The sequence below is a fragment of the Cnephaeus nilssonii genome (assembly GCF_951640355.1).
Source record: "Cnephaeus nilssonii genome assembly, chromosome: 1".
Lineage (NCBI taxonomy): Eukaryota > Metazoa > Chordata > Mammalia > Chiroptera > Vespertilionidae > Cnephaeus > Cnephaeus nilssonii.
In genome coordinates, this window is record NC_137072.1 from 113,983,407 (window position 1) to 114,006,582 (window position 23,176).

At 48.5% G+C, this 23,176-nt stretch overlaps 1 protein-coding gene across 1 annotated transcript in view; it reads left to right on the forward strand.

Annotated features, from left to right (window-relative positions):
- Positions 1 to 23,176, forward strand: part of CLNK (cytokine dependent hematopoietic cell linker) — a gene marked incomplete at both ends in the record, with an annotated part of 122,837 nt that overhangs the window by 31,729 nt on the left and 67,932 nt on the right. Inside the window, one exon of the mRNA XM_079765249.1 lies at positions 16,087 to 16,158. Coding sequence (XP_079621375.1) covers positions 16,087 to 16,158 — 72 coding nt within the window. The remainder of the gene's footprint in view (positions 1 to 16,086; positions 16,159 to 23,176) is intronic.

A 23,176-nucleotide genomic window follows, 5' to 3' on the forward strand; every position in this document is an offset into this window, starting at 1 on the left:
TCCCCTTTGCAACCCCCCTGCCCTGCCCCCAGCAGCATCTCATGATTCCTGATGCTCCTCAGAGCAGGCTAGTCTGAAAAAAGAACTTGAGCTTCAGAAACAGATCGTCCTTTGAACTACAATCCTGCCACCTCCTAGCCATGTGCCTTTGGGCAAGATATTTAACCTCTAAGATTTCCAGTTTCTTCATCGTTAAGATGGTTATGATAACCCAGCCAAACCATCTGCAAGCCACAAAAGGAATGTTTTCTCCTCAGAAGAATGCCCGGTCTAACTGCGCCTTTTAGCACAGTCCCTTCCAGCCAGTGTGTTCTCAGAGCCTTCATTAACTCTAATGACCTCCACTAATCTGAATGAACCTGAAGGGAAACATCACATTGTTCCCTGGAGCTCTGGATGGGAGCAAAAAAAGCTTCAGAAGGCTGAGCAGTGACAGGTATTTCACAAAACCTAAGTTTGATTGGAAAGCTGGAAATGCAGAAGTGCCTCTGAGAAGCAGTGAGGCAACTGAAAGTACTGAAAGTAATTAACACTAAAAAATGCACAGTGATTTGCAGAGCGGCAGAGCCCAGTAGGCAGAATCCGGGCCATGCGCTGTTTTCTCTTCCATGAGATCAAATGTGGACAGGTAGAAAGCGTCAAGCTTGACTTGCCGGCGAAATGACAGGCAAATGCAGTAAATAGAACTAATTAACTTCAGCTTCATTCCCCAGGTTACAAAGAGCCTGGTGTACATAGGGAGCTGGTGGGGAAACCCTGGGGTCTCTAGACCTGTCCACTGACCCGGAGACAATGTGTAAGACACCTCCCCACGTGACTTCCCCGGCATTTCTTTCTATATCCGCAGTCTCCTGTGGGCCACTCTTTCAGGGAAAATATTCAGCCTTCCTCCTTTGGTCTCTTCTCGGTGTCCCCTCTTTTCTTAGAGGCCTTCCCTGGAGGTTCTAGTGGCCTCCAGCTCCCTTCTATGAAATCTGGCGTCTTCAAGAAACAAGTGTGGCCAAGGAGAGGGAGCACCACCCAACAATGAAGGCAGGGCTCAGGATGAGATCACCAGTCGGGAATCAGACCTGCCCATGTGATCTGGGAAGGGGATTGCACTGCTCTGGGTCTCATTTTCCTTGTCTGTAGAATGGGAATTCTGATTCTGATCTCACCCATTGTCTGAAGTATTGATGGGAATATGTAAACACCGCCCATAGCCATCACCCTTATGGGAAAGAGCACCCAACAGTGCTTAAGCTGTCCCATTGCTACCAATAGCGGAGAGTTGACACAGGGCCAATACAACATGTGAAACATGACACTGTCTAGCACTTCTTATGGTGACACTGCTGCTCCCATTACCATCGTGTGGGGTGGATTCTCTCTGCTTCTTGTCGATGCATCTTCCACCCAATCACATTCCCACGGCTCGGTGTGGTGTGAAGCAGTTGTAAAATCAGAGTAGGAAGATGACAGAATCTTGGTCCTCAGGGCCTTGCAGACATCACTGTGGTCCAGAGGAAAGAGAATTAGTTGTAGAGTCAGGTATTCCTGGATTGGTCACGCCATCTCCACCAAATTGCTGATCTCATTTCCCTGTGATGACAGTCAAACTTCCCATTTAGGGAAGGAGAATTAAAGGGTGAAGTGTTAACATGTCTCCCTGCACATAAGCCCTCAGGAAATGCCAGTTTTCATCAGATCCTCTGAGGAGACCACAACCTGCTAAGAAGGATGTGCTAACCAAAATAGCACAAACAATGATGCTCTCAACCTAAGAGAACGCCCATGCCTCAGCGTAAGAACTGTTAACTTAGCTTTAATTCTGTAAATGAAAAGACTTCCCAGATTGCAGGTGCTTCTGCTGTGAGTGGCCTCGCTGTACTTGCTTATCTGCATCTAAGTTAGAGGTATTTTAAATATGATTTAGTTCATGATGTGTGATGAATGCAAAAATAGTGAGAGCGCCGAAAGTGGTGGAAATAAAAATGGATAGTTGTTTTATGTGAAAGGGGAATAAAAATGACGAATGTCGCATGGCTTCTGTGCCATGACTTTTTCAATTGTAGTGGTGTGCCAGCAGACAAACAGAGGATCTGTTGTGTTTGAAAAGTGTGGCCAATGTGAATCAATAGCCTTTATCAACAGGAGAAGAAAGTGATTGTCAGACTCTAGGCTGGACCTACGGGGACAGGACACACAGGGAGCCAACAAATATTCCACAATAGTCCTACAAAGGTCAGCTGTGCTAAATTAAAGCTGCACGCTATGATATGCATGCAATGCTATGTAGATTGCCAGGGCAAAATCAGAAGGCCCAATCTTCCTTATGTGCCTTCACAGGGAGCCCTGGTAAGGTTTAGGATATCACCTGTACCCTTCATGGACTTGGCACAGGTGATGGAGGGTGTGGCAGGGGTCAGATGGAGAGAAGTAGACAGATCCAAGAGGTAGTCTGGAGGGAAAACCTCCAAGATTGGTGATGGCTTTGTCTGGGGGTAATGGGTGGTGAAGGATGGCTCCTGGACTCCTCTATTGCACAACTAGGTGAAAGAAGGTGCCATGTATACAACCAAGGACACCTGGGGAGATGGAGGTTTGAATATTTTAATATTTATATGCTGCTCAGGCATTCAGGAAGCAATGTCAGGTAGCTAGGCTATACAAGGACTGCCCATGCCTTCAACCACGGTTATTATCGCAACTCAACCTGTGAATGGGTGGCATGCATCCTTAGTCCTCTGTTCATAAAAAATAAGCCAAGCGTTCAAATAAAAAGACTTCGGACGCTGCTGACTCCTGGCTCTAGTGTCCACTGGCCGTGTGACATCTGAAGGACAGCTGGAAAAACCCTTTTGTGGTTTGAGCTTCATTAAAAAGTAGAAATAATTTCTCTGTCACCGAGTGGCTTTGAGGAGAATGAAAGAGACAGAAAACTTTCTAATTGCTAGACCTGAGCCTTCAACTATTCCCCTTTCACTCTTCCAGGTCCCCCTCTCTCCTCGGACAGGGTGGGCTGGTGGCCCAGAAGCACCAGGCGGGGTTACTGTTATTTACAAAGTCCTGGGGGAATATTGCTGAAGCTTTGGGGGAAAATGGGTTCGGGTCCTCCCTCGTGGGGGCTTTAATCCTAAAGTCTCCAGAGAGCTTGGAACAATTAATAAAAAACCCTCCCAGTGAGCAGCCAGGATGGGAACAATGTCCCCCTCACTGCATACTGCCCTATTCCCCCATAAGCTCTGCACTTTGGGAGATGTTGCCCCAAAACCTACTTGGGCTTGGGAGACACTGGCCTGGTCGGGGAGCAGGGGAAGTGCCTCTTGCACGGTAAAGGGGAAAGGGGAAAACCCCTGAAGTTGGCTGAAACACTGAGGTTTTCCAGGGCTGGGTGTTAGGGCACCACACCCCTGCTGTTCTGTGTTCACTTCCGGTTCCTGGAACATGTAACTGTCAGAGCTTCCTGGGTGGACACTGTTGCCTCAGAGCCAGGATTGCTGTCATGGGAAGGTGAGCCCACCTCCCCCCTCTTCCTGAAAGCCCAGGCCAGGCTAGCACTACCGAAAACCACTGGCTATGGGGCAAGGACCTCCGCCCAAGCCTGTGAGGGCGGCAGGCACTGCTGCTTTCATGAGGATGAGACATAGGCCAAGACCATGCCATTTGTCCTGGGAGCAAGGGATTGGGTCCTCCCCGCTGCCTCCAAAGCCTCCCCACGCCTCAGGGTTCCGTCCACGCTGACTCTGCAGCTCTAGGCCTGTCCTATCCTGGTGAGCCACTGAGAAACAGACCCTGTCTTTTAGGAACTTAACATTAATTCAGAGAGAAAAAAGGTAAATAAATAATCTCCCAAATATATATTTGCCAACTGTGATAAATCCCGAATATCTATGTTGATGTCGTGGTAGTTCGAATGTAAACTTGAGTTGAAATCTGAAGAGCAATTGCAAAACTAAGCAGAGAAAGAAAAATATAAAACTTCTGAGAGAACCACAGGGAGAAAGAAAGACCTCGAATTTGAAGGGCAAATGGCCTTGCCCTCGGAGAGGTCCTCTTTGTATGAGGTGTGAGCCTGGGGCTCTGAGGCCACTTCCCCGAGACCAGGCTGAGCTGGCCCTGGGGCCCGTGGCTGCACAGGGGAGCTGTGGGCTTCGGGGAGAAAAGCCTGGGTTTGAAGGTGGCACCCCTACCTACCAGCCGAATGCGCAAACAGGTCAATGATGCCTCCTCCCCTCCCCGCCCCTAGTTGGAAGATGAGGGTCACCACCCTTACACTCTTTCTAAAAATCAATGGTAAACATATCCTCAGGTGAGGATTAACAAACAAAAAAAAATGAGATGGCTTGGTTTTGGAGCCTCTCATAAAACACAGACACACACATACCCTTAGTACAATCCCTATGGGCACTCTTCATTTCCAAAGTTCATAAGTGATCTCTGGAATGAGCACTCTCTATATATAGATTTTTAAGTAATATTTTAACAGTTTTATTGAGGTATAATGTATATAATAAAAAATCATTGAATTGTACACTTAACATAGGTCAACTTCATAGCATCGATTTTTTGATGCATTTGTACTACGGTTTCTTCTACCAAACTGTGACAAGGGCTTTTGATACCAAAGCCATGCTGTTTCTCAATTAAGAGCTGGTGAAAACCTCCAGCCGAGTAGGGAGATGTCCTGTCTGTGGTGTGAAGGCCCCTTTCTCCCCATATTATTTTGAGCAAGGGTCATACCTGAGCCTCTTCCGTTGGGTCAGGGCCCTTATGCTGGTGTCACAGTTAGTCATGAGCCTTTGCAGCCCGTCCATCACATCAGGTGACCCACATTGACTTTCCAGCAACACCTCTTTCAAGCTGGGTGATCCCAAGCCTTAGTTTCCCCAACTGTAAAATGGGAATATCTATTGCAAGCCTGGGTTCCAGACTGGCTGTGCCCCTAATGAGCTATATGGCATTAAATAAAGGGGTGGAGCTCAAAGACATTTAAGTATTTTCTACTCCTTGGAATCTTTCAATGCCTGGAATGTAAGGACTCCAATTTCCAAACAAAAACTTTCTGTTTCTTTATCTCTAAGCAGCTATTGTCCCCAAACCACTTGCTTTTTGACCTAGACTCCAAAGTCCAAGTCCCATTTTGCCCCAGGAAAGAGAGATTTGAGAACTGTTTGAGGGTGTAAATTTTCTCAGTATCACAATCACAGAAATACCTGGGATAAATGGCTCAGTGCTGATCCACTGTGAAAATGTGTGGCGTTCAATTATCTTTAGCATTGTTCCCCTCTCCCCAGTGGAGCCTCAGCTTCTAATCCTGGGACAATAGGCTGACCTGGGGAAGTTTTGCTGCACACAAAGAAAGTTCACCAAGAAGCCACAGGCCCGGCCCCCAGGGGAGAGCGACTTTTCCTTTACTTTTCAGTACATACAGCATCTTTCTCTTGACATTTCCTTCTTCACATCTCCCTGGAAAGGACCGAATAATGACAGCTCAGCTGACATTGGTGTAGAGAATCTGAGGATAGAATGATTTCAGAGCCAGAGACTCCAGTGGTCAGTGTTCATGGTCTTCACTGGGTGTGCCTCACTTCCAACATATGGTCCATTTCTGGGAGCAACTCTATGGTAGTGACTCTAACTGTTAGAGTCTACAAGGAACACACCTGCTCACCCTCTGTCCTGTCCACCTCTCTCCTTGCAGCCCAGGATTCAAAACAAAAACTAAAGCTGGCCTTTATCTTCGGTTGCCCACATATGGAAGAGACGCACAGGATTCAAACCACAAAGCGAGCCTGTGGAGAAGTAGCCAAGTCTTTCTACCTCTCTTTTTCTCCTTTCTGGCTCTATGGTTCCAGGGAAACAAAAATCACAGAGGTGGAGTTCCTGGGAATCAAACCATAAGCCTCAGACGGTTGGCTTAGCTCATGAATCATTAGTTCAAGTCTATTTTTATTTTTACAGCTCTGAGCAATAAAAGGCTAATATGCAAATTGTCCCCTCGACCAGGAGTTCAACCAGGAGTTCGACCATGGGGTGGGGCCAACCAGCCAACCGTTTGCAGCCCCGCCTCCCAGGCGGCCCAGCCTGATCACCATGATCAGGGCAGGCAGGCTGGACCCCACCCGTGCACAAATTCATGCACCAGGTCTCTAGTGTAATTATAATTTAAATTTCAGGAGAGTTCTGGGCACCTACTAAGTGACTCCCACAGAAGAAAGCAAACGTAGAAAGGTCATTTTGAATGAGCAGCTGACAGTCCCTGTGATGAAAGGCCCAGACCTTACACCGCCTTTCAGTTCAGAGAGGATGGTGGGTCTTTTCCTCTTGCTCACGTTAATCCTACTGGCAAACATTTTTTAGGGGGACAAAAGAAAAGAGTATTTGAATGTGGATCTGCCTCCAGTGATAAACAATAGGAGCTGGGAGTTGGTCTTGGAGAACAGCGAACAGGAAGCGTATGGAAGTCATTAGGATATTGGGGGGAGGGTCAGGAAGCATGGGAGGCAGCTCAGGGAGTTTCTTCCCTTTGCCTTCCTATATGTGAAGGTGAATAGAATTAGCTTTTACTGGGTATCTGGCCTCATATCTACAAGACATTATTATTGCTCCCATTTAGAGATGAGAACCATGGGACTCAGGCAGTAAAGTCATTGTCCTGGGCCTGAAACCTAGGGTCTGAACACAGGGAAGAAAGTAAACGTAGACATGTCATATGCCAGCTCTTTCTGACACCTAAGCTGAGCTCATTCTGCCACAGGACACCATGAATGGCAAAGTTCAGCGTGGTTTAGCCAGAGGCATTTTGGTTAATTTTATAAAAGTTGGGCAAACAGCTCTCTGGGGAAAAAATAGATATAGATATAGATATAGATATAGATATAGATATAGATATAGATATAGATATAGATATACTTTTATATATTTGTACTCAACTTTGTTATAAATTTCACAGCTATAAAGGACATATCATATTTATAAATAATGCAATATACCATATTTTGTTTTGTAAATTTCCATATAGCTTGTTGATCCTAGCAAAATGATTTCATTGATTTTTGCTGAACTCTTACATCCCTAGCCAACCTATGGTAGCAATTGACAAATGAATACAGTCCCTGACATCAATAGTGATTGATATTTTCCTGTACATTCATGAGTAAAACAACTAAGAGGTGTGGCAGAACCTCACTGGCGTGTCAGGATGTGAGCAACTTCTTTGCTGAATCAGAAAATACTTTGAATACTGGAAAAAAAATGTTTCCCATGTTTGTGCTATGCACATTACTGCTACAGACAACACAATTTTAAATTAAATCTGCTTTATTAACATTCCCTCCATCATTTTCTTAAGTTAGTCTATCAACAAAGCAAAAAAATCACACCTTGATTCAGAGCATGTGCCAATTCCTTGGTGTAAATGTTCCCACGATGGCCACACTCAACACCAGTAAGAAGTCACTGGGTGTGTAATTGGGAAGAATACACAGTCACTCACATATTTCTGTCATACAGATACCGTAGACATAAACAGCACCCAGACTGCAGATGAAATAGCAAAGTGCAATAAAATAATTAGGAAGCAATGCAGTTTGAGAGTTTATTGCCTTTGTTTGTAATATAATTTATTCAATTGTAATTTTATATAATTTAATTTTTAACAACAGCTGTGTTTAATTAACAACTGGCTTTCAAAATGAACCGTCAGCTCTACTGCACAGCCTGAGCCGCTCCAGCTCACCAGTGACCCGGGGTCGACCTTTCCCTTCCCCTCCCAGGTGCGATACTGAAGACCCCCGTCATTACCCACTCTCTGTTAAAAACCCCCAAGCTTTTCTGAACACTGTACTAGTACCAGTTGACCTTGGAAAAGGTATTTGACCCCAAGATTCATTTCCTTCTTTGTAAAGCCGAGATGGTCATACCTTCATCATAGTGTTGCTATGAGGACTGGCAGAGTGACAAGCATTGTGACTAGAGGGTACACCTGCCTGGTAACTGTGAGCTCACACCCTAGTCCTCCCCGTCATACCTTCTGGGGCTCCACACCTGGGGCAGGTGCACCGAGAACAGCTCCAGCCCTGTTCACTCTTTCTGCCATTACCTCACCCAGAGCCAACAGTGACCGATGGCCTCTGGTGAGCAGAGTGGGCACCAGGCTCCGCAGTAGTAAGTCCCAGGCTCTTCAGGTGTGAACTCCTTTGATGCTCAGAGCAGTCCTGAGAAGGGAATGTTATTGGCTTCACTTGGCCAATCGGGACAATAAAGCCCAAAGGCACTGAGTCACTTCCCCGAGACCACATGAAACCTGCCCCACTTGACCTGCACACAAATCCCAGGTCCTCTTGCTAATGCAGATTACGGGCCTGCAGGGCTGAGGAGGCGCCTTGGAACCTGCATTTCTAATCAGCTCACAGGTGATGTGCTGGTTCAGGGACCACACCTTAATGAGGTGCTGGACTGCCTGGCAACTGTTAGTCTCATCTCTGTATCGATGAGTCTGTCTCTGTTTTGTTTGTTCATTCGTTTTATTTTTTGGATTCAAGACATAAGTGAAATCATACGGTATTTGTCTTTTTCTGACTTATTTTACTGAGCATATTACCCTCTAGGTCCATCCATATTGTGGCAAATGACAAGATTTCAGCCTTTTTAGGGTTGAGTAATATCCCATTGCTTACATGCACCACATCTTCTTTAGCTTTTAATGATTTCCACATTAAGCAGAGATTGATTCGGTGAGCGGGGCTGGGAGAGGAAACTGCCACAGGCTCAGCCACTGTTACTAGGATAATAACACCTCCCCTGGCCTCCCTCACTCTCCACCCCGAGGTCCCAGGTCCCAGCAAGCATCCATGCCTGCCTGGGTTACTACAAAACTTCCCCAAAGGCCTCCCTGCTCCTGCCTTGTCCCCCAAGGTCCCCCTGTTCTCCACCCAGCAGTCAGAGAGCCTACGGGAATATCACCATTGTCAGGGTGTCTCCCTATCCGGGACTTGCCCTGGCTTCAGGTTTCTGTGGAGTCCAAGACCTCCGGTGACTGCAGGACTCACCAGCTCTTCTCTCTCTCCCAGAAGTTCATGAATCACCTTCCCAATCCGTGCCGGCACTCACTGCTGATCAGCCATGTGGCCTCCCTGACTCAACCCCCAGATGAGCTCCTACTTACCAGCTTCATCCACCCCCAGCCCCTTAACCCCCACCAACCAGCCACCCCCCAACCCCCACAGTCCCTGGGCCTGGGTGTTGTTGCTGCAGATGCCCCACAGCTGGCCCCACAGTGCCCTCTCCCAGCTGTCACCTGCTCAGCAAGGCCCCAGACCACCCCATGGAACAGCCTCCCTGCCCACATGCCTTTCTGTTGATCGTGATTGCCAGCCTTCCCCTCCCCAAGGACCGAGATCCTCTTCTGTCTTATTCTGGGCAAGAATCTCTGTTTTGTTCCCTGATGCACCCCAACCACCAAGAACAACTCCTGGCCCATGCTATGAACTCAGAGGGGGGAAATGTATTGTTGTATTAATCGTGATTAAGATGTCCAGCCCAGATATTTATTGAGAACTTAGTACATTCCAAGCGCGGTTCTTAGCATTTTGCACACATTATCTCATTTAATTCTCACAATGCCCTCAAAATATAGCACAATCTCAACACCCCAGGGTCTAGTGATGCTGCTACTGAGTCCCTGGGAGCACAAAGGAGGAGTGTGTTAAAATGATTAGCTCTCCGGGTTGGATTATTTTTTTGGTAACTGCTTTGCAAACCAGTGTCAACAAACAACACGTTAAGATAGTTCTGCTATGACTCAGAACTCATCACAGTGGGAAAGTAGCTGGGTACCAAGGACAGCACATAAGCCCTGGGGTAAGCCTGGGATCCTGGCCACTCTCCGTTTCCATGACACCCAGCATGATGCAGTAAAAAGATGGGCCTGATATTGGATCCTGGCTCCTGCACTTGGCTGTGTGGCCACAGGTAATGTACCTGGCCTCTCTGGGCTCCGTTTTCTCCATCTGTAAAGCATAATGTAAGCACAGGAATAACTGAGAAGTGTCAACACCTAGTGGGATCTTAGGTTGCTTTGTCCATGACCCCTAGTTCTAGAGACTGATTTCAAACTCACGCTTCTTCCTCAGACCATGATGTTGGACAGATCTGGTGTGCAATTTCTGCTCTATCTCGTCACATCTGTATGGAACCCTTCCTGTGGGCAGGCCCCTGCACTAGGAGCTGGAAGTACAGAAATATATTAGTGTATTTTTTCAATGAGGGACACAGGCAGGATTCTTGGGCCCTCTCAGTACTCCATTGCTGAGAGGCAAAAACAAGATGATCTGGAATGAAAATGCTTATGTAGGTGCTAATCTGTGGACTTCTTCATCGTAGAAATTCTGGGACGTGGGGGCTAATACTATGCTGCCTTCTCTACTTACAGACACAGATCTGAGGGACCAGGTCCTCCCAAGGCCAGGCCATTTGCTCCCGATGGCTGCCATTGAAGTGCAAAGTAGGGGCCGTAAAGAAGGGACCGGGGAGGCAGGGAGGAGAGGGACCAGACCATGGACAGCCTGTGGTCCATGTGTGGGACATGGACTATAGCTGCAAGCTGTAGAAACACCGGATTTTAGAATGAGGGCCCAGCTGGTATAGCTCAGTGGTTGAGCATTGACCCACAAACCAGGAGGTCACGGTTTGATTCCCAGTCAGAGCACATGCCTGGGGTTGTGGGCTCGATCCCCTGTAGGGAATGTGCGGGGTACAGCCAATTAATGATTCTCTCTCACTGATGTTTCTATATCTCTCTCCCTCTCCCTTTCTCTCTCTGAAATCAATAAGAAACATAGTTTTAAAAAATAAAATAATAGAATGAGGATGGTGGCTGCAACATGGCAGACAGGTGGGAGGAAGTGAATGGAAGTAAACAGACTCCTGCTGACGGTGCTAGACATTCCCAGGGAAGAAATGGTACAGCTGAACCCAGTGGCTGGCCCATTGCAGGCCTATCTCTCCTCTCATCTCCCTGCCCTGCCTTGATTCCCTTCCTTTCCTTGGACCTTCTGGAGGCAGAAAGTATGGGACCTGGAGATGGAGAAAAGGATATTGTCTTGGGGCTCATGCTCTGGAAGCCCCCCTGCATATACACATGAGGCCCCCCCGCCTGGGTCCCTGAAGACCACAGAGAAGACCCACTGTACCTTCATGCCTGGGTTTTTCCTGGGTGTGCACCAACCAAGCACAAACCAAGCTTTTGTTTTGAGAGTGGTCTTAAAAATACATATATTGCTTTTTTTCATGTCGTTTTCTGTCAGGCTTCCAGAATCTTTCAGGCGTGACCATCTATAAATTAAATTCCACTACGAGCCCATCAATGGGCCCATTAACTGGGTGATTCACTGTGGGTATTGTGTTTGCTCATTATGTGCATTGATGGTCTCTTAGAAGCTGCATTCCCCTGAGAGCCAAGACAGAGAAAAGAAAGCAGAAAGCATTTGAAAAGATCAAATGTGAGGCTTCTATTTTTGGGGGGGGAGGGGGAGGAGGGTTTCATTTGTTTTCTTTTGCTGAATGAAATTTTAAACAAAAACAAAAAAAGACAAAGAGGAAAGCATGGTGGTGGAGAATAACTGGGCTTTTGGGGGCGATCACTTTGTAGTGTATATAGATGTCAAATTAGGATGTGGTCTACCTGAAACATGTAATAAAGAAGGAATATAAAAAGAGGAAAGAAGCTTTATGGGGTTTCTTGAAACTTAAAGGACTCAGGATTACTCTCTTGCTTCTTAAATTAGATTATCTTTTTCTTTCTCTCCTCAAGAAGATTAAAAAGAAACAGGAGAATTTATTTAGAAGGTGCATAAAAAGGCTGAATTCAAAGACTAGCTCTGGGGAAGCCAAGGCTGAGTGGCAGGACCTCAAGTCCCACGCACGGAGTCAGAGCTCAGTGTGGCCCGTCAGTCCTCCCACTTCCCTGGGCCGCGGTTTTCTCATCTATAAAATGAACAGGTTCTGGCAGATGACGTCGAACTTTCTACTGAGCTCCAAGCTCTGAGGATCTTTAAAGCTCCAACTCTGGCAAAGGAAGAAGCTAAATCCAGACTCCACCCTCCACTCTGCATCTGCAACCCGTGGGCAGAGCCTGTCTATTCTGGCGTGTTCTGGATCCATTTTCTGCCTTCATAAACCAGAATGAGCCATCCCCCCGTGGGTTCCTGACTCAGCCTTCTCCTGCACAAACCTTTCCTCGGCTACCCTTCCATTGAGAGAGAGACAGGAACCCAGAGCTAGTGGGACATGTGCGCACCATGGGTGACTGTGCAGGTGGCAGCCCCTGGATCCATTTCTAGAGAGGAGCTGGGCCTCTCTCTGAGTCTGGAAAAGCTGGAGGAGGGACCTGAGGGACCCCGGGGAGAGGGGGTCACTGAGAGGCTACCTCCCGGCCAAGTGTAGATCCAACAGGCAGCCATCAGAGCTATGCCCACAGGAACATCAGGTTCGGGCCAGGTGGACGGGCCTGAAACTGGGCAGCCATTCAAATCGGGAGTAAACAAAGGTAGGACACTGAGGAAAGAAGATGTGACAAGGTGCCCACCCAGCGTGGCTCAGTGATTGAGTGTTGACCTATGAACCAGGCGGTCACGGTTCCATTCCCGGTCAGGGCACATGCCTGGGTTGTGGGCTCAATCCCCAGTAGGGAGCATGCAGGAGGCAGCCGGTCAATGATTCTCTCTCACCATTGATGTTTCTATCTCTCTCTCCCTCTCCCTTCCTCTCTGAAATCAATAAAAATATTTTTAAAAAGAAGAAGAAGAAGGAGCTGTGACAGAGGGGATCCACCCCTTTCTTAGTGGCTTGGTTCCCTCTCACCTGGCTGCCACCTTCTCTGTCTTTTCCTCCTGTGTCTCTAGTCCTAATACGATATCCAGCACATGGCAGCTACTCACTGGCTGTTTGATTTGAGGCTGGCACCAGGGTCTGCCTCCCAATTTCAACTCAGGTCAGTAAGGGACTCCAGTCGAAGGGCTTTGTCCCCATGACCAGAGACAGCCTTTCAGGGGCTTTGAAGAGGATACAGAAGGGAAGGGGTCCAGGATGGGGCTAGGGGCTTAGGAAACAGGCTGTCACCCAAAACCCCTGGACACCACAGCCTCGCCAAGGTGACACATAGAGTTAACCATCACAAAGGTGTGAATGGGTGAGGGGTGGTAATGAAAACATCTCATTGTGGCCCACTCAGTACTGAGTTCCTCGGGAAAGAATCACCAGCTCAAACCTTCAGGGGCTGATTAGCTAATGTAAAAATGTAAGACAGTAGGGAGTGAATGATTGGGTTTTAGGAGCTTGAGAGAAAAAACCATATGTGAATATATTCAAATTCAAACTTTTAAAAAAAAAAATCTGTGAGGCAAGAAGGCCGTGTATGTCCTTCCATTTTTCTGGGTTCCGCAGGGCAAACACATAAAAGGTGTCCGGTTTCCAGGCTATTACGCGTCAAATCCCCAAGAAATTGAGCTTTGCTCAGGTGTGCAGGGAGAGTGCTAAGCATTTCCTGTGTTTAAAAAAAGCTGTGTACAGGAATATAACCACCCTTACCGCTTAGGGACCAAATGAAATGAACAAAATAGGTGTCAATCACTTGGAGAAGTTGTTTGTGACAACTGATGTGGTGACTATTTTAAGGGAGTTAGAGGTACAGCATTCAACTGCAGAAATGATTATAATGGCCTCTCCCGGGCAAGAGTTGGAGAACCAGTTTATTCTGGTATTTGCTGGAGTCTTCCAGAATTAGCTGGAAAACTTTCGAAAATTGGCCTGACATTTCCAGGAGTCATAGAAGTTTAAAAAGTAGGCTGCAGAAAGATTCTAGCTGATTTGGTTTGTAAATTTGCAAAAAAAAATACCTTCTGGATGTTACAAAAGAGTCATCTCTACTCATACTTCCACAGTGAGTGTGTGACAATATGTGTGGCCCCCAATTCTCCCATCTCCTGGTGCTCATGTGCCTCCCTGTGTAATTGCCTCCTCTAGTTGTAAGCAAGCCTGAGACTGCTTCTAAACAACAGGATATGGCAAAATTGATGGGATGTCACCTCCTTCATTGCATTCCGTAAGATTGTAACTTTCCCCTTGTCTCCTTGCTGTGAACATTTTGTTGAAGCAAGTGACCATGTTAGGGAGGCCCAAGTGACAAGGAACACAGGGCAGCCTCCAGCCAACAGACAGCAAAGAACTGAAGCTCTCAGTTCAACAAGCCCCAAGAATATGAAACCTATCCATAGGCAAGTATCCTTAGAATCAGTCCTTCCCCTGGTGAGCTTTCAGATGGGACCCCAACCTTGGCCGAAACCTTGATTACAGCCTCAACAGAAATTCTAAAATAGAGGACCCAGAGCCAGGCTGGAAAAAATGAGGACAGAACTAATAGTGAGCAATGCTCACAGGAGCGAAGAGGGAGGGACAGAATGAGAGACATGCGGGGATCTATTGTTAGGGTCTGGCAGTGATGTGGGGGCAAGATGCCCAGGTTGCTGGTTTGGAAACTAAGTGGGCAATGGAGCCACTCACTGGTGAAAGGGCCTGGTTCCACTGGAGGGTAACCAATTAGAAAGGCCCAGAAGATAGTTGGATGCTCATGTCTAGAACTTAGAGGAGAAATCAGAGTGTAGCTATAGATTTATGAATCAAATTTTATCTGGATAAGAAAATGAAATAATACAATGATTAAATAATTTTGAAATCATGAAATAATTAAAAAGTGAAATGAGAAATAATGAAATGACACCATCATCTTTCCAGATGGTCAGTTTACAATGACAAAATATATCACAACAACTCACTCAATTTTTTCTTCATCCCATTGCAGTCCACAGTCTACACACAAATCCTGGATGGAGAGTCTTAGGCTATCACTAGGCAGTTCCTGGGGCCCTTTATTCAGATGAATAATCACACACGTCCACTGAGGGCCCACTGTGGGCCAGGCACTGACCCGGGCCCTGGGAAGGCCAAGCCCTGCAAATCTCTGCCCTCATCGAGATGATAGGTCAGAAGGCTTCTCAGACATGATTATAGCTACAAGTTGAACAAAAGTGAAATTTCCATTCAGAGGAGTGCTGAGTGGACCTGGTCTCCCACTCGGGGAAGGTTTCTCTGAGGATGTGACACTTGGCTGAGCTCAGAGCAGGAGTCAGGGGGGAAGGAAAAGAGGACCATGGGTATTTGAGAAAGAGAAAACAGTGCCTGAAGGAGCCTGGGGGAGGAAGTAGAGATAGTCCGAGGTCCGAGAGGAGGCAAGTTTGGCCCAAGTGGAGAAAGTTGGTAGGACAATTAGTCAGAGGCACTGACCAGGTCAAGGGGCCCTGGGGAGGACAGTATCATCAGTAAAAAGCTCATGAAACACCTGTAAAAGAACAGGAAATACATTCTGCTTGGCTCATTAGATAAGGTGCATAATAGTGATGGTCTGTGATAATGCATGCCCTAATGAATTTCAACAAATCAATTGGACTTAAAATAATTTAATCTCTTCATAGAAAATGCCACAGCAAAGTATCTACATTATATAGGAGTTCAATAAATATTGTTTGAATCCAAGTTGCTATTGTTAAATAGTCTGCCTTCCTACACCGATGATGTTTGCTAGCCTGGGGTCAAATTCAGCTAACATAAGAAAGCATCTAGAACATTCTTTGGCCCACAGACACTGTCCTTGTTTGACCATGTGGTGAAGGTAAGATGATCTTCATTTCACAGAGCAACATCACAGAGACTCATAGAGGTCAGGGGGCATCCCCACAGTGACCCTGCTGATATGGGGCGCAGGCCACGTCCTCATCTTGACTGGAGCACCTCTTCTATCTCATGCTGCTGCCCCTTGAAAAATAAAGCTCATACATTAAAAAAATAATAGTAATTCAAAGTAATTGAATTCCTTAAAACACAGATTTTTTTTTAACCCTAATGGAAATGCAAAGACAAATTTGGAAATATGTGTGAGATGTGAAATACTAAAATCTGACTGGGTGGTTGTTTCTGTGAATGAAAGCACTTAATTTGTTTATTCCAGCTTCTTACTATTTCCTGACTATGACCTATTTTCTTTCATCCCAGGGGCAATAGAAGGGCAATGACAGAAGGATCCAGTGATCTGAAATTCCAGAACTTCGCTGGGCTAAAAAATAGGTGAGAATATTTTCTTGTTGATTAATAGAGGAGTGAAGAATTTGATTCTGTGGCAATGAAGCTGACCATCTCTATCTCTATTTCTCTCTTTCTCTTTTACACACACACACACACACACACACACACACACACACACACACACACAGTCAATGTGATAGGACAGCATTGCTGGCATGAAGGGAAAGGAACTTGATGTGGCTGGCCTGCCGGCACGTGTGTGATGATGTGTAGGTTGTGTGTGAGATGCAGGTGTAGGCTGAGAAGACCCCCAGGGCTATTTCCATCACCCACCTGGGGTTCCAAACAGTCCAAGAGACGCCACTGAGAGGGAGCCTTCCATTTCCCAGCGGATGGATGATTTAGATGATGGCTCGTGGGTGGGTCAGGCCCAAGTCTACTGCCAGGTCTCATGAGCAAGGAGACTAGAGAGAGCCACCTGCCTCTATTGTTTCTGTTACTGAGCAATTCTGACATCAAGACTTGCACAGGCTACTGAGAATACAGAGATGAAAGAACGTCCTGGCTTCAAGGGGCTCACAGCCAAGTTCCAGCTCAGAATGGGGACAAACGTGATGAAACCACTGACAGGAGACAGATCCTGAAGTCAGGTCCAGCTCTGTTGTAGACCAGCATCTGGGCAACACCCACTGCTCAGAGGGGGTGCAGGTCTCCCTGAGCCGGACAGAACTTCCTCGCGCTGGACAGAACTCCCTCACCATGGCCTGCAAGAGTAGTCTCCATGCCCAAAGGTGCCTAGGGGTCTCCATGTGCTAGACCAGTCCTTGAATCCTAATCTACTTCAACTCAAATCAATCGCCAGACACGCTTTCAGTTCCTACTATGTGCCGGGCACAAGGAGCCTTCCCGGGGCCCTAGGATTTACTTGGAGAAGTTGCTCTCCTAGGCAGAGGGAGTGAATGTCTGCAAGACGAAGCACGTGAAATATTTTCAGACCACATTAAGCCAAGGAAAATTTGTGGCTGTTCTCAGACTTCTTCAATGTTTACATTAAATCCATTTAAATAATGCATTTTACGTCCATTTTTCTTATTTCTTGACAATAGTGAGCGATGGGAGATGGAAGGGCTTGAAGCCTTCCTTCAGATGGAGATGGTTGTGGCAATTACAGACATCAAAGTAATATTTACACTCACATTTGGGAGGAAAAAGAGAGAGCGGCGCTTTTTTTTTTTTTTCCTGAAGGAAATTATTTCGGGATGTGTCACAGCACACTCAAGATATATTAAAAAGAGCAGCAGACGATGTTTCTGCAACCTGTTCCAAACCATTTATAAACTCAAGCTAGAAAAAAATCCCCCACATCCATACAAATCTCTACACCACGGCATATTTTATAATGAAAGTATCGTATGAATATAAATTAGTTTTCAGGTAGATAAATCAAATCAAAATGTCTGAAAACTATATATTTGGGTCTATGGTCTTACTTGAATAACTGTGGAGCCGATGTTCTCGTTCTCCATACAAATGGTAATTATCCGCGTGTGATGGTGGTGAAGGTCGGGCAGGGGTGCTGCCAGTAGGCAGAGCTGTGGGTCCATGGGAGCTGGACTGAAATGCCCGCCGACCCGCACCCTGGCTGGGCAACCTCCCCCACACAAGCCCGTTTCCATCACAGCAGCGCGTGTATTTTAGAGGAGATATTTGAAAAATAATAAGCAGGCCCAGCCAGCGTGGCGCAGTGGTTGAGCTTCAACTTATGAACCAGGAGGTCACAGTTTGATTCCCAGTCAGGGCACAGGCCCAGGTTGCAGGCTCGATCCCCAGTGTGGGACGTGTGGGAGGCAGAAGATCAATGATTCTCTCTCATCGTTGATGTTTCTCTCTCTCACTCCTTCTCCCTTCCTCTCTGAAATCAATAAAAGAATTTTAAAAACAGTTGAATGAAGGCCTAAGGTGCACCAGTCACCATGAAAGGACCGTTGGCGTTTAATCCTCATGACAGTGCCATGGAGTAGGTTTAAAACAATGAGATTTCAATAAGAAGCGGATAAGTATACACTCCTTCTAACTAAACTGAGTATGTCCTTAGAGCAAGAAGTGCTGTAGGGGCTCCAGGGAGGGACAGTCCAGGGCCCAGCAGGGCAGGATCCTGAGGACGTGGGAGGGACCTCCCCCAGCCAAAGGGGCCTGGGGGAGAGGGAGGGAGCTTTTTATAGTTCTGGATGCTACCAGACACTTCCAGCATTTTCCCCAGGACCCCTTCAGAGGATTGTATGCACTGAATTGTTTTTAATTCTCACGGGAGGCTGTGTTTTTATTGGTTTGAGAGAGAGGAAGGAAGAGAGAGAGAGAGAGAAACATCAAGGTGAGAGGGAAACATCTATCCGGTTGCCTCCTGTATGCCCCTGATCAGGGATAAAACCCCCAACCTAGGTATGTGTCCTGACTGGGAATTGAACCTGCAACCTTTTGGTGAATGGGACAACGCTCCAACCAACTGAGCCACCCGGCCAGGGCCAAATATTTATTGAATTAAATAGAATTTTAAAAAGGAGGTTGTTGAAACGAGGAAGGCTTCTTCTTACAAAGCATGAACCCAGTTTTCACTTATGAAAAAGGAGACTTGACCCGACTCTACCGCCATGTGAATTTCATCTGCCTCAAAGGAGTACAGCAAGCATGTCAAACTCGTGGCCCACGGGCCACACGCCTTGTTTATTTGGCCCGTGTTAGCCTTTCAATTTGACATGCTTGGAGTACATGCTTGGGAGACACTCTCCAATCTTGTGTCTGTCACAAAAGACAAGAGAACCGATTTCAGGGGTGTCTACATGGGATGTGGAGCGGGTTCCCACCGTGTATGGACTGCAGGCCGTGTTGGGATAGGACGGGCCTGGGTTGGACCCAGGCCAGTGGTCAGCAAACTCATTAATCAACAGAGCGGCAAACTGCAGCTCGCGAGCCGCATGTGGCTCACGAGCTGCGGTTTGCCGACCACTGACTGAGAGGGTCTTACTCTTTTTTTTTTTTTTTAATATATTTTTTATTGATTTTTTACAGAGAGGAAGAGAGAGGGATAGAGAGTTAGAAACATCGATGAGAGAAACATCGATCAGCTGCCTCTTGCACACCCCCTACTGGGGATGTGCCCGCAACCAAGGTACATGCCCTTGACCGGAATCGACCCTGGGACCCTTGAGTCCGCAGGCCGACGCTCTATCCACTGAGCCACACCGGTTTCGGCATGCGGTCTTACTCTTGAGGTGCCCCTCTTATCTACGCTTCCCTGGACATGTGTGCCTTCATTCACTCACTCATTCACGCTCATCCACCATGCTTTCGTGTACGGGCCATGTTCCAGGCACTGTATTAGGCACCTGGTCTCCCTTTTAGGAGCAGGGCCCTGGGCAGGAAGTCTGAGAAATTGCGCTGTACTCTGTTCTGGTTGTGTGAGCGTGGGTTCCATTGCCCAGATGCCAGGTGGTCAGGGCGGGCTCTGGTGGTCTCACTCTCTGTCCCCGTGGAGACATCACTGCTTCTTGCTGAGACTGTTCTACCCCAGCCTGCCCTCTTCAGGGCATCGCAGCGGCTCCCATGTGCCTTTCTGAGCCGCAGCTCTGAGCGTCCCTGTCCACCACCTGGCGAATGTGCACACTGCCCGCAGCCGGCACAGCCCTCCGAGATTACCCCTCCCACTCTCTCCTCCCCGGCACCACCATTTCCCAGCTTGAGCTCCCACAGCCCCTGCTGCAAACCCCACTCCCTCCCGGTGGGTGATGGAGAGGAAGGAGGTGGACTCTGCCCTCAGACAGGCCAGGTGTGAAGAGACACCATGGAGAACTCAGGGGCGCACCTGGGCCTCCACCTACCCTGCAAAGCGAAAGGTGTCATATATATATATATATAGACATCTTATGTATTTCTTTTATTGATTTCAGAGAGGAAGGGAGAGGGAGAGATAGAAACATCAATGTTGGAGAGAATCAGTGATCGGCTGCCTCCTGCCCACCCCCCTACTAGGGGTCGAGCCCGAAACCCGGGCATGTGCCCTCAACCTGGGACCCTTCAGTCCACAGGCTGACGCCCTATCCACTGAGCCAACGCAGCTAGGGCAAAGCGAAAGGTTTAATTCCTGGTCCCATTGGGTGCCATCATCCCATGATGCCCTAAAATCCATATGCCGATACTGCCCACCGGGAATCGCCAGGAGGGTTGGGTGAAGTGACTTACGGAGCAGAAATTCAACGACAGAGAAGAAGGGAATGGACTTACATTAAAACTGAATTTAGCAACTCTCAAAAATGCCAACTGTCTTCCACACATTTGAGACTTTTATTCTAAAGTGGTCTTCTCATGTCAGGGCAGGATGGATGAATATTCTATCAGGTGAGCAGTGAGCCGGAAACCCCCCTACTCTCCCCCCGCCACCTCCCCACTTCCCCCCATCCCCGTTCACCTGGGAGGCCCCAAGAGGGGAGAGGGAGGGAGCAACTGGTGAAGTCACCCTGGCCGTTTCCTGGGGGCGTTGCTGGCGCTTGCTGGGCCTGCATGGGACCTGGGGAGACCCAGAGGGGCCCATGTGCAGCAGCGTCAGGTGGCGAGGAGGAATTAGTCCCGGTGCCGGGAGCACGACCCTGGAGACAGGACAAATCCCGTCTCTATGGAGCTAGGACAACACACCTTCCAGACTCCGCTCCTGGATAAGCAAAACCCTGTGCCCGCCTCTTCCTCAGAGCCAGTTCCCCTGGGCAGCAAGGGGAGGGAGGGCAGGGGGCTCCATTTAGGACCCTTTAAAAACGGGAAATGATTAAGCATATTAAATTCCTAAGAAATAGTAAAAATTTTAAATAATTCAGAAATTAAAAATCTTTATTTGTAAGGAGCCCTAACTATTGAAAGCCACCAACCTCAGAGGTCTGCTTTATTATCTTACATCCCGTGACCTCCCCGCCAACAGGCGGACGCCCGGGACACAGAGGAAGACCTGCCTCCCTCAGGCCCCCAAGGGGAGGCAGCAGGTGGGGGGAGAGCTTTAACTCGGTCGGGTCCAGCGTGGCCTGGCACATGGCTCGTTATGGATGCTGCTGAGGACAGAAGCCAGGGTGCGTCCCTGCCATTCCCGGGCTCGGGCAGCTGCTAACACGTGGGCTCGCTTGAGCCCAGAGAAAACACAGCCCATCTTCATGAGGTTTGCTAGCAGCGTCTTTCATGAATCGCCCCGGCCTGCCAGGCTGCAAAGTGTGTGAACACAGGAGTCTTTTCAGAGAGCTTGTCAGCTGCCCTCCAGCCAGACAGGACTGGAGTCCAGGAGGCCTCCCCAGGCCATCCTCCCCAGACCGTCCTCCCCAGACCCCGGGCGGCACTTCAGCCCCTCCTTGCTCCCCTTTGCGGGCTCAGCGGAATCACACCGCCTTCCCTGCCTTTGCTGCCTCTGCTAGTTCACTGAGCTTGCATGACGCACGGAGAGCCCTGGGGTGCGGGTCCCGGAGGACTCCCCTGTGCGTGAGCCCTGTGGCTGTGGGACCCGGGGAGCGGGTGGCAGAGTGGGTCAGATGAGCCGCTTCCAGGCGCCCTGACAATCGGAATCTCCCAGACGCAGAGCCTGTGGTCGAAGTTGCTGCTTGCTCGAGGCTTGTCAATAACAAGGGATTTAGAGTCGGACAAATCCCGTTCTGCCTGGCGCTCACTGCCCTGCTTTGGGGAAGGCGCTTCATTCTCTGAGCGTCAACTGCCTCTGCATTGTGGGGAGCCCAGCCCGGCCTCCTGTGGACCCGTGCCCCCCTGAGCCACTCCATTTAGGGGGCAAAAGACCTCACTTCTGCCTCCAAGAGCCTAAAACCTAGAACAGCGAATGGGGCCACATTATCTGCAAGGTGCTTTGGAACATAATGGTCTTGGATTCCAAACACCAGGTGAGGTCAAGATAAGAAACAAGACGGGATCCTGATTTAAAGCCGAAGTTCCCTGGGAGCCTGGGGAGACAGGCGGGGCGTCCCAGACCCCGGTGCAGGCTCGCAGGCCGCTCGGCCAGGGTCACATTAAGCTCACTGCACAGCGGGAAACACACGCCTTCCGTTTCTCGTGAGTGAGTTGCAAGTCCCGGGAGCCTCTGAGGCCTTCATCAAAGACCCGATGTCACGAAACAGGCCGTGTGTTGAAAGTGTCAGAGAGCTCCCGGGCCCCAGATGAATGGTCGGCGCCTGGCTGGCTGGTTTACTGTTAATTTCTGCAGAATCAGGCAACTTGGAAGGATGCCAAGAGCTAATAACCACAAGGGTTCGGAGCCCGCAGCTGCAGGGCTCCTGCGAAGCCTGACTGGCCACTGCCTACAGGCCAGGGCCCGGAGAGGGGCGAGGGCCAGGATTCCAGGGATGGTGTCCAATCCCCCACTCTCTGTAGGACGGGGGCAGGTGAGGGGGGCCCTCTGAGCCCCCTCTTTCCTTGTCTGGGAACTTGGAACAGTAGCAGCTACCCCGCAGGGCCATTTTAAGTTTAAAATGGTGAGCAGAGGCAACAGCGAGAGCTGGAAGTGGGGCTCAGACTGAGGTCTCCTGGTTACCAGCATCTCCAGGCCTCGCTGTTCTGTGCCCAGTGTCCCCGCCGCCAACCAGGCCTCATAAATATTTACACCCGCGTGTGTTGCGATGCTCAGCTAATTGCTCCAGTGACGCACTCCGGGAGCCTCGGAGGAAAGGCGCGATGCCAGGGCCGACGCCAGGGCCGGGTCGTTAGAGGCACAGAGGCGCTCACAGAGGCGAAGTCCTCCGGAGCTGCGCATGTCCCCAGGGCGGTTCCAATCTTCGCTGACGTCAGGGAAAGGTGCTTCCACAGCACGGGCCAGGGGCAGGCAAAGAGCCCCTTGGGAAACAGCAAAGACCTGTACATACAACTCACCACAGAGGAAAGGCGAATGGCCCAGGACCATTTAAAACTTATTATAATAACAATAACAATTCAACCTCACTGGTCATCAAGGAAACCAGACAGGAACAAAGTGCCAATAGGCAACGCTGTTTGAAAGGATGGATGTCACGGTGGTGAGATGCCGGGAGAT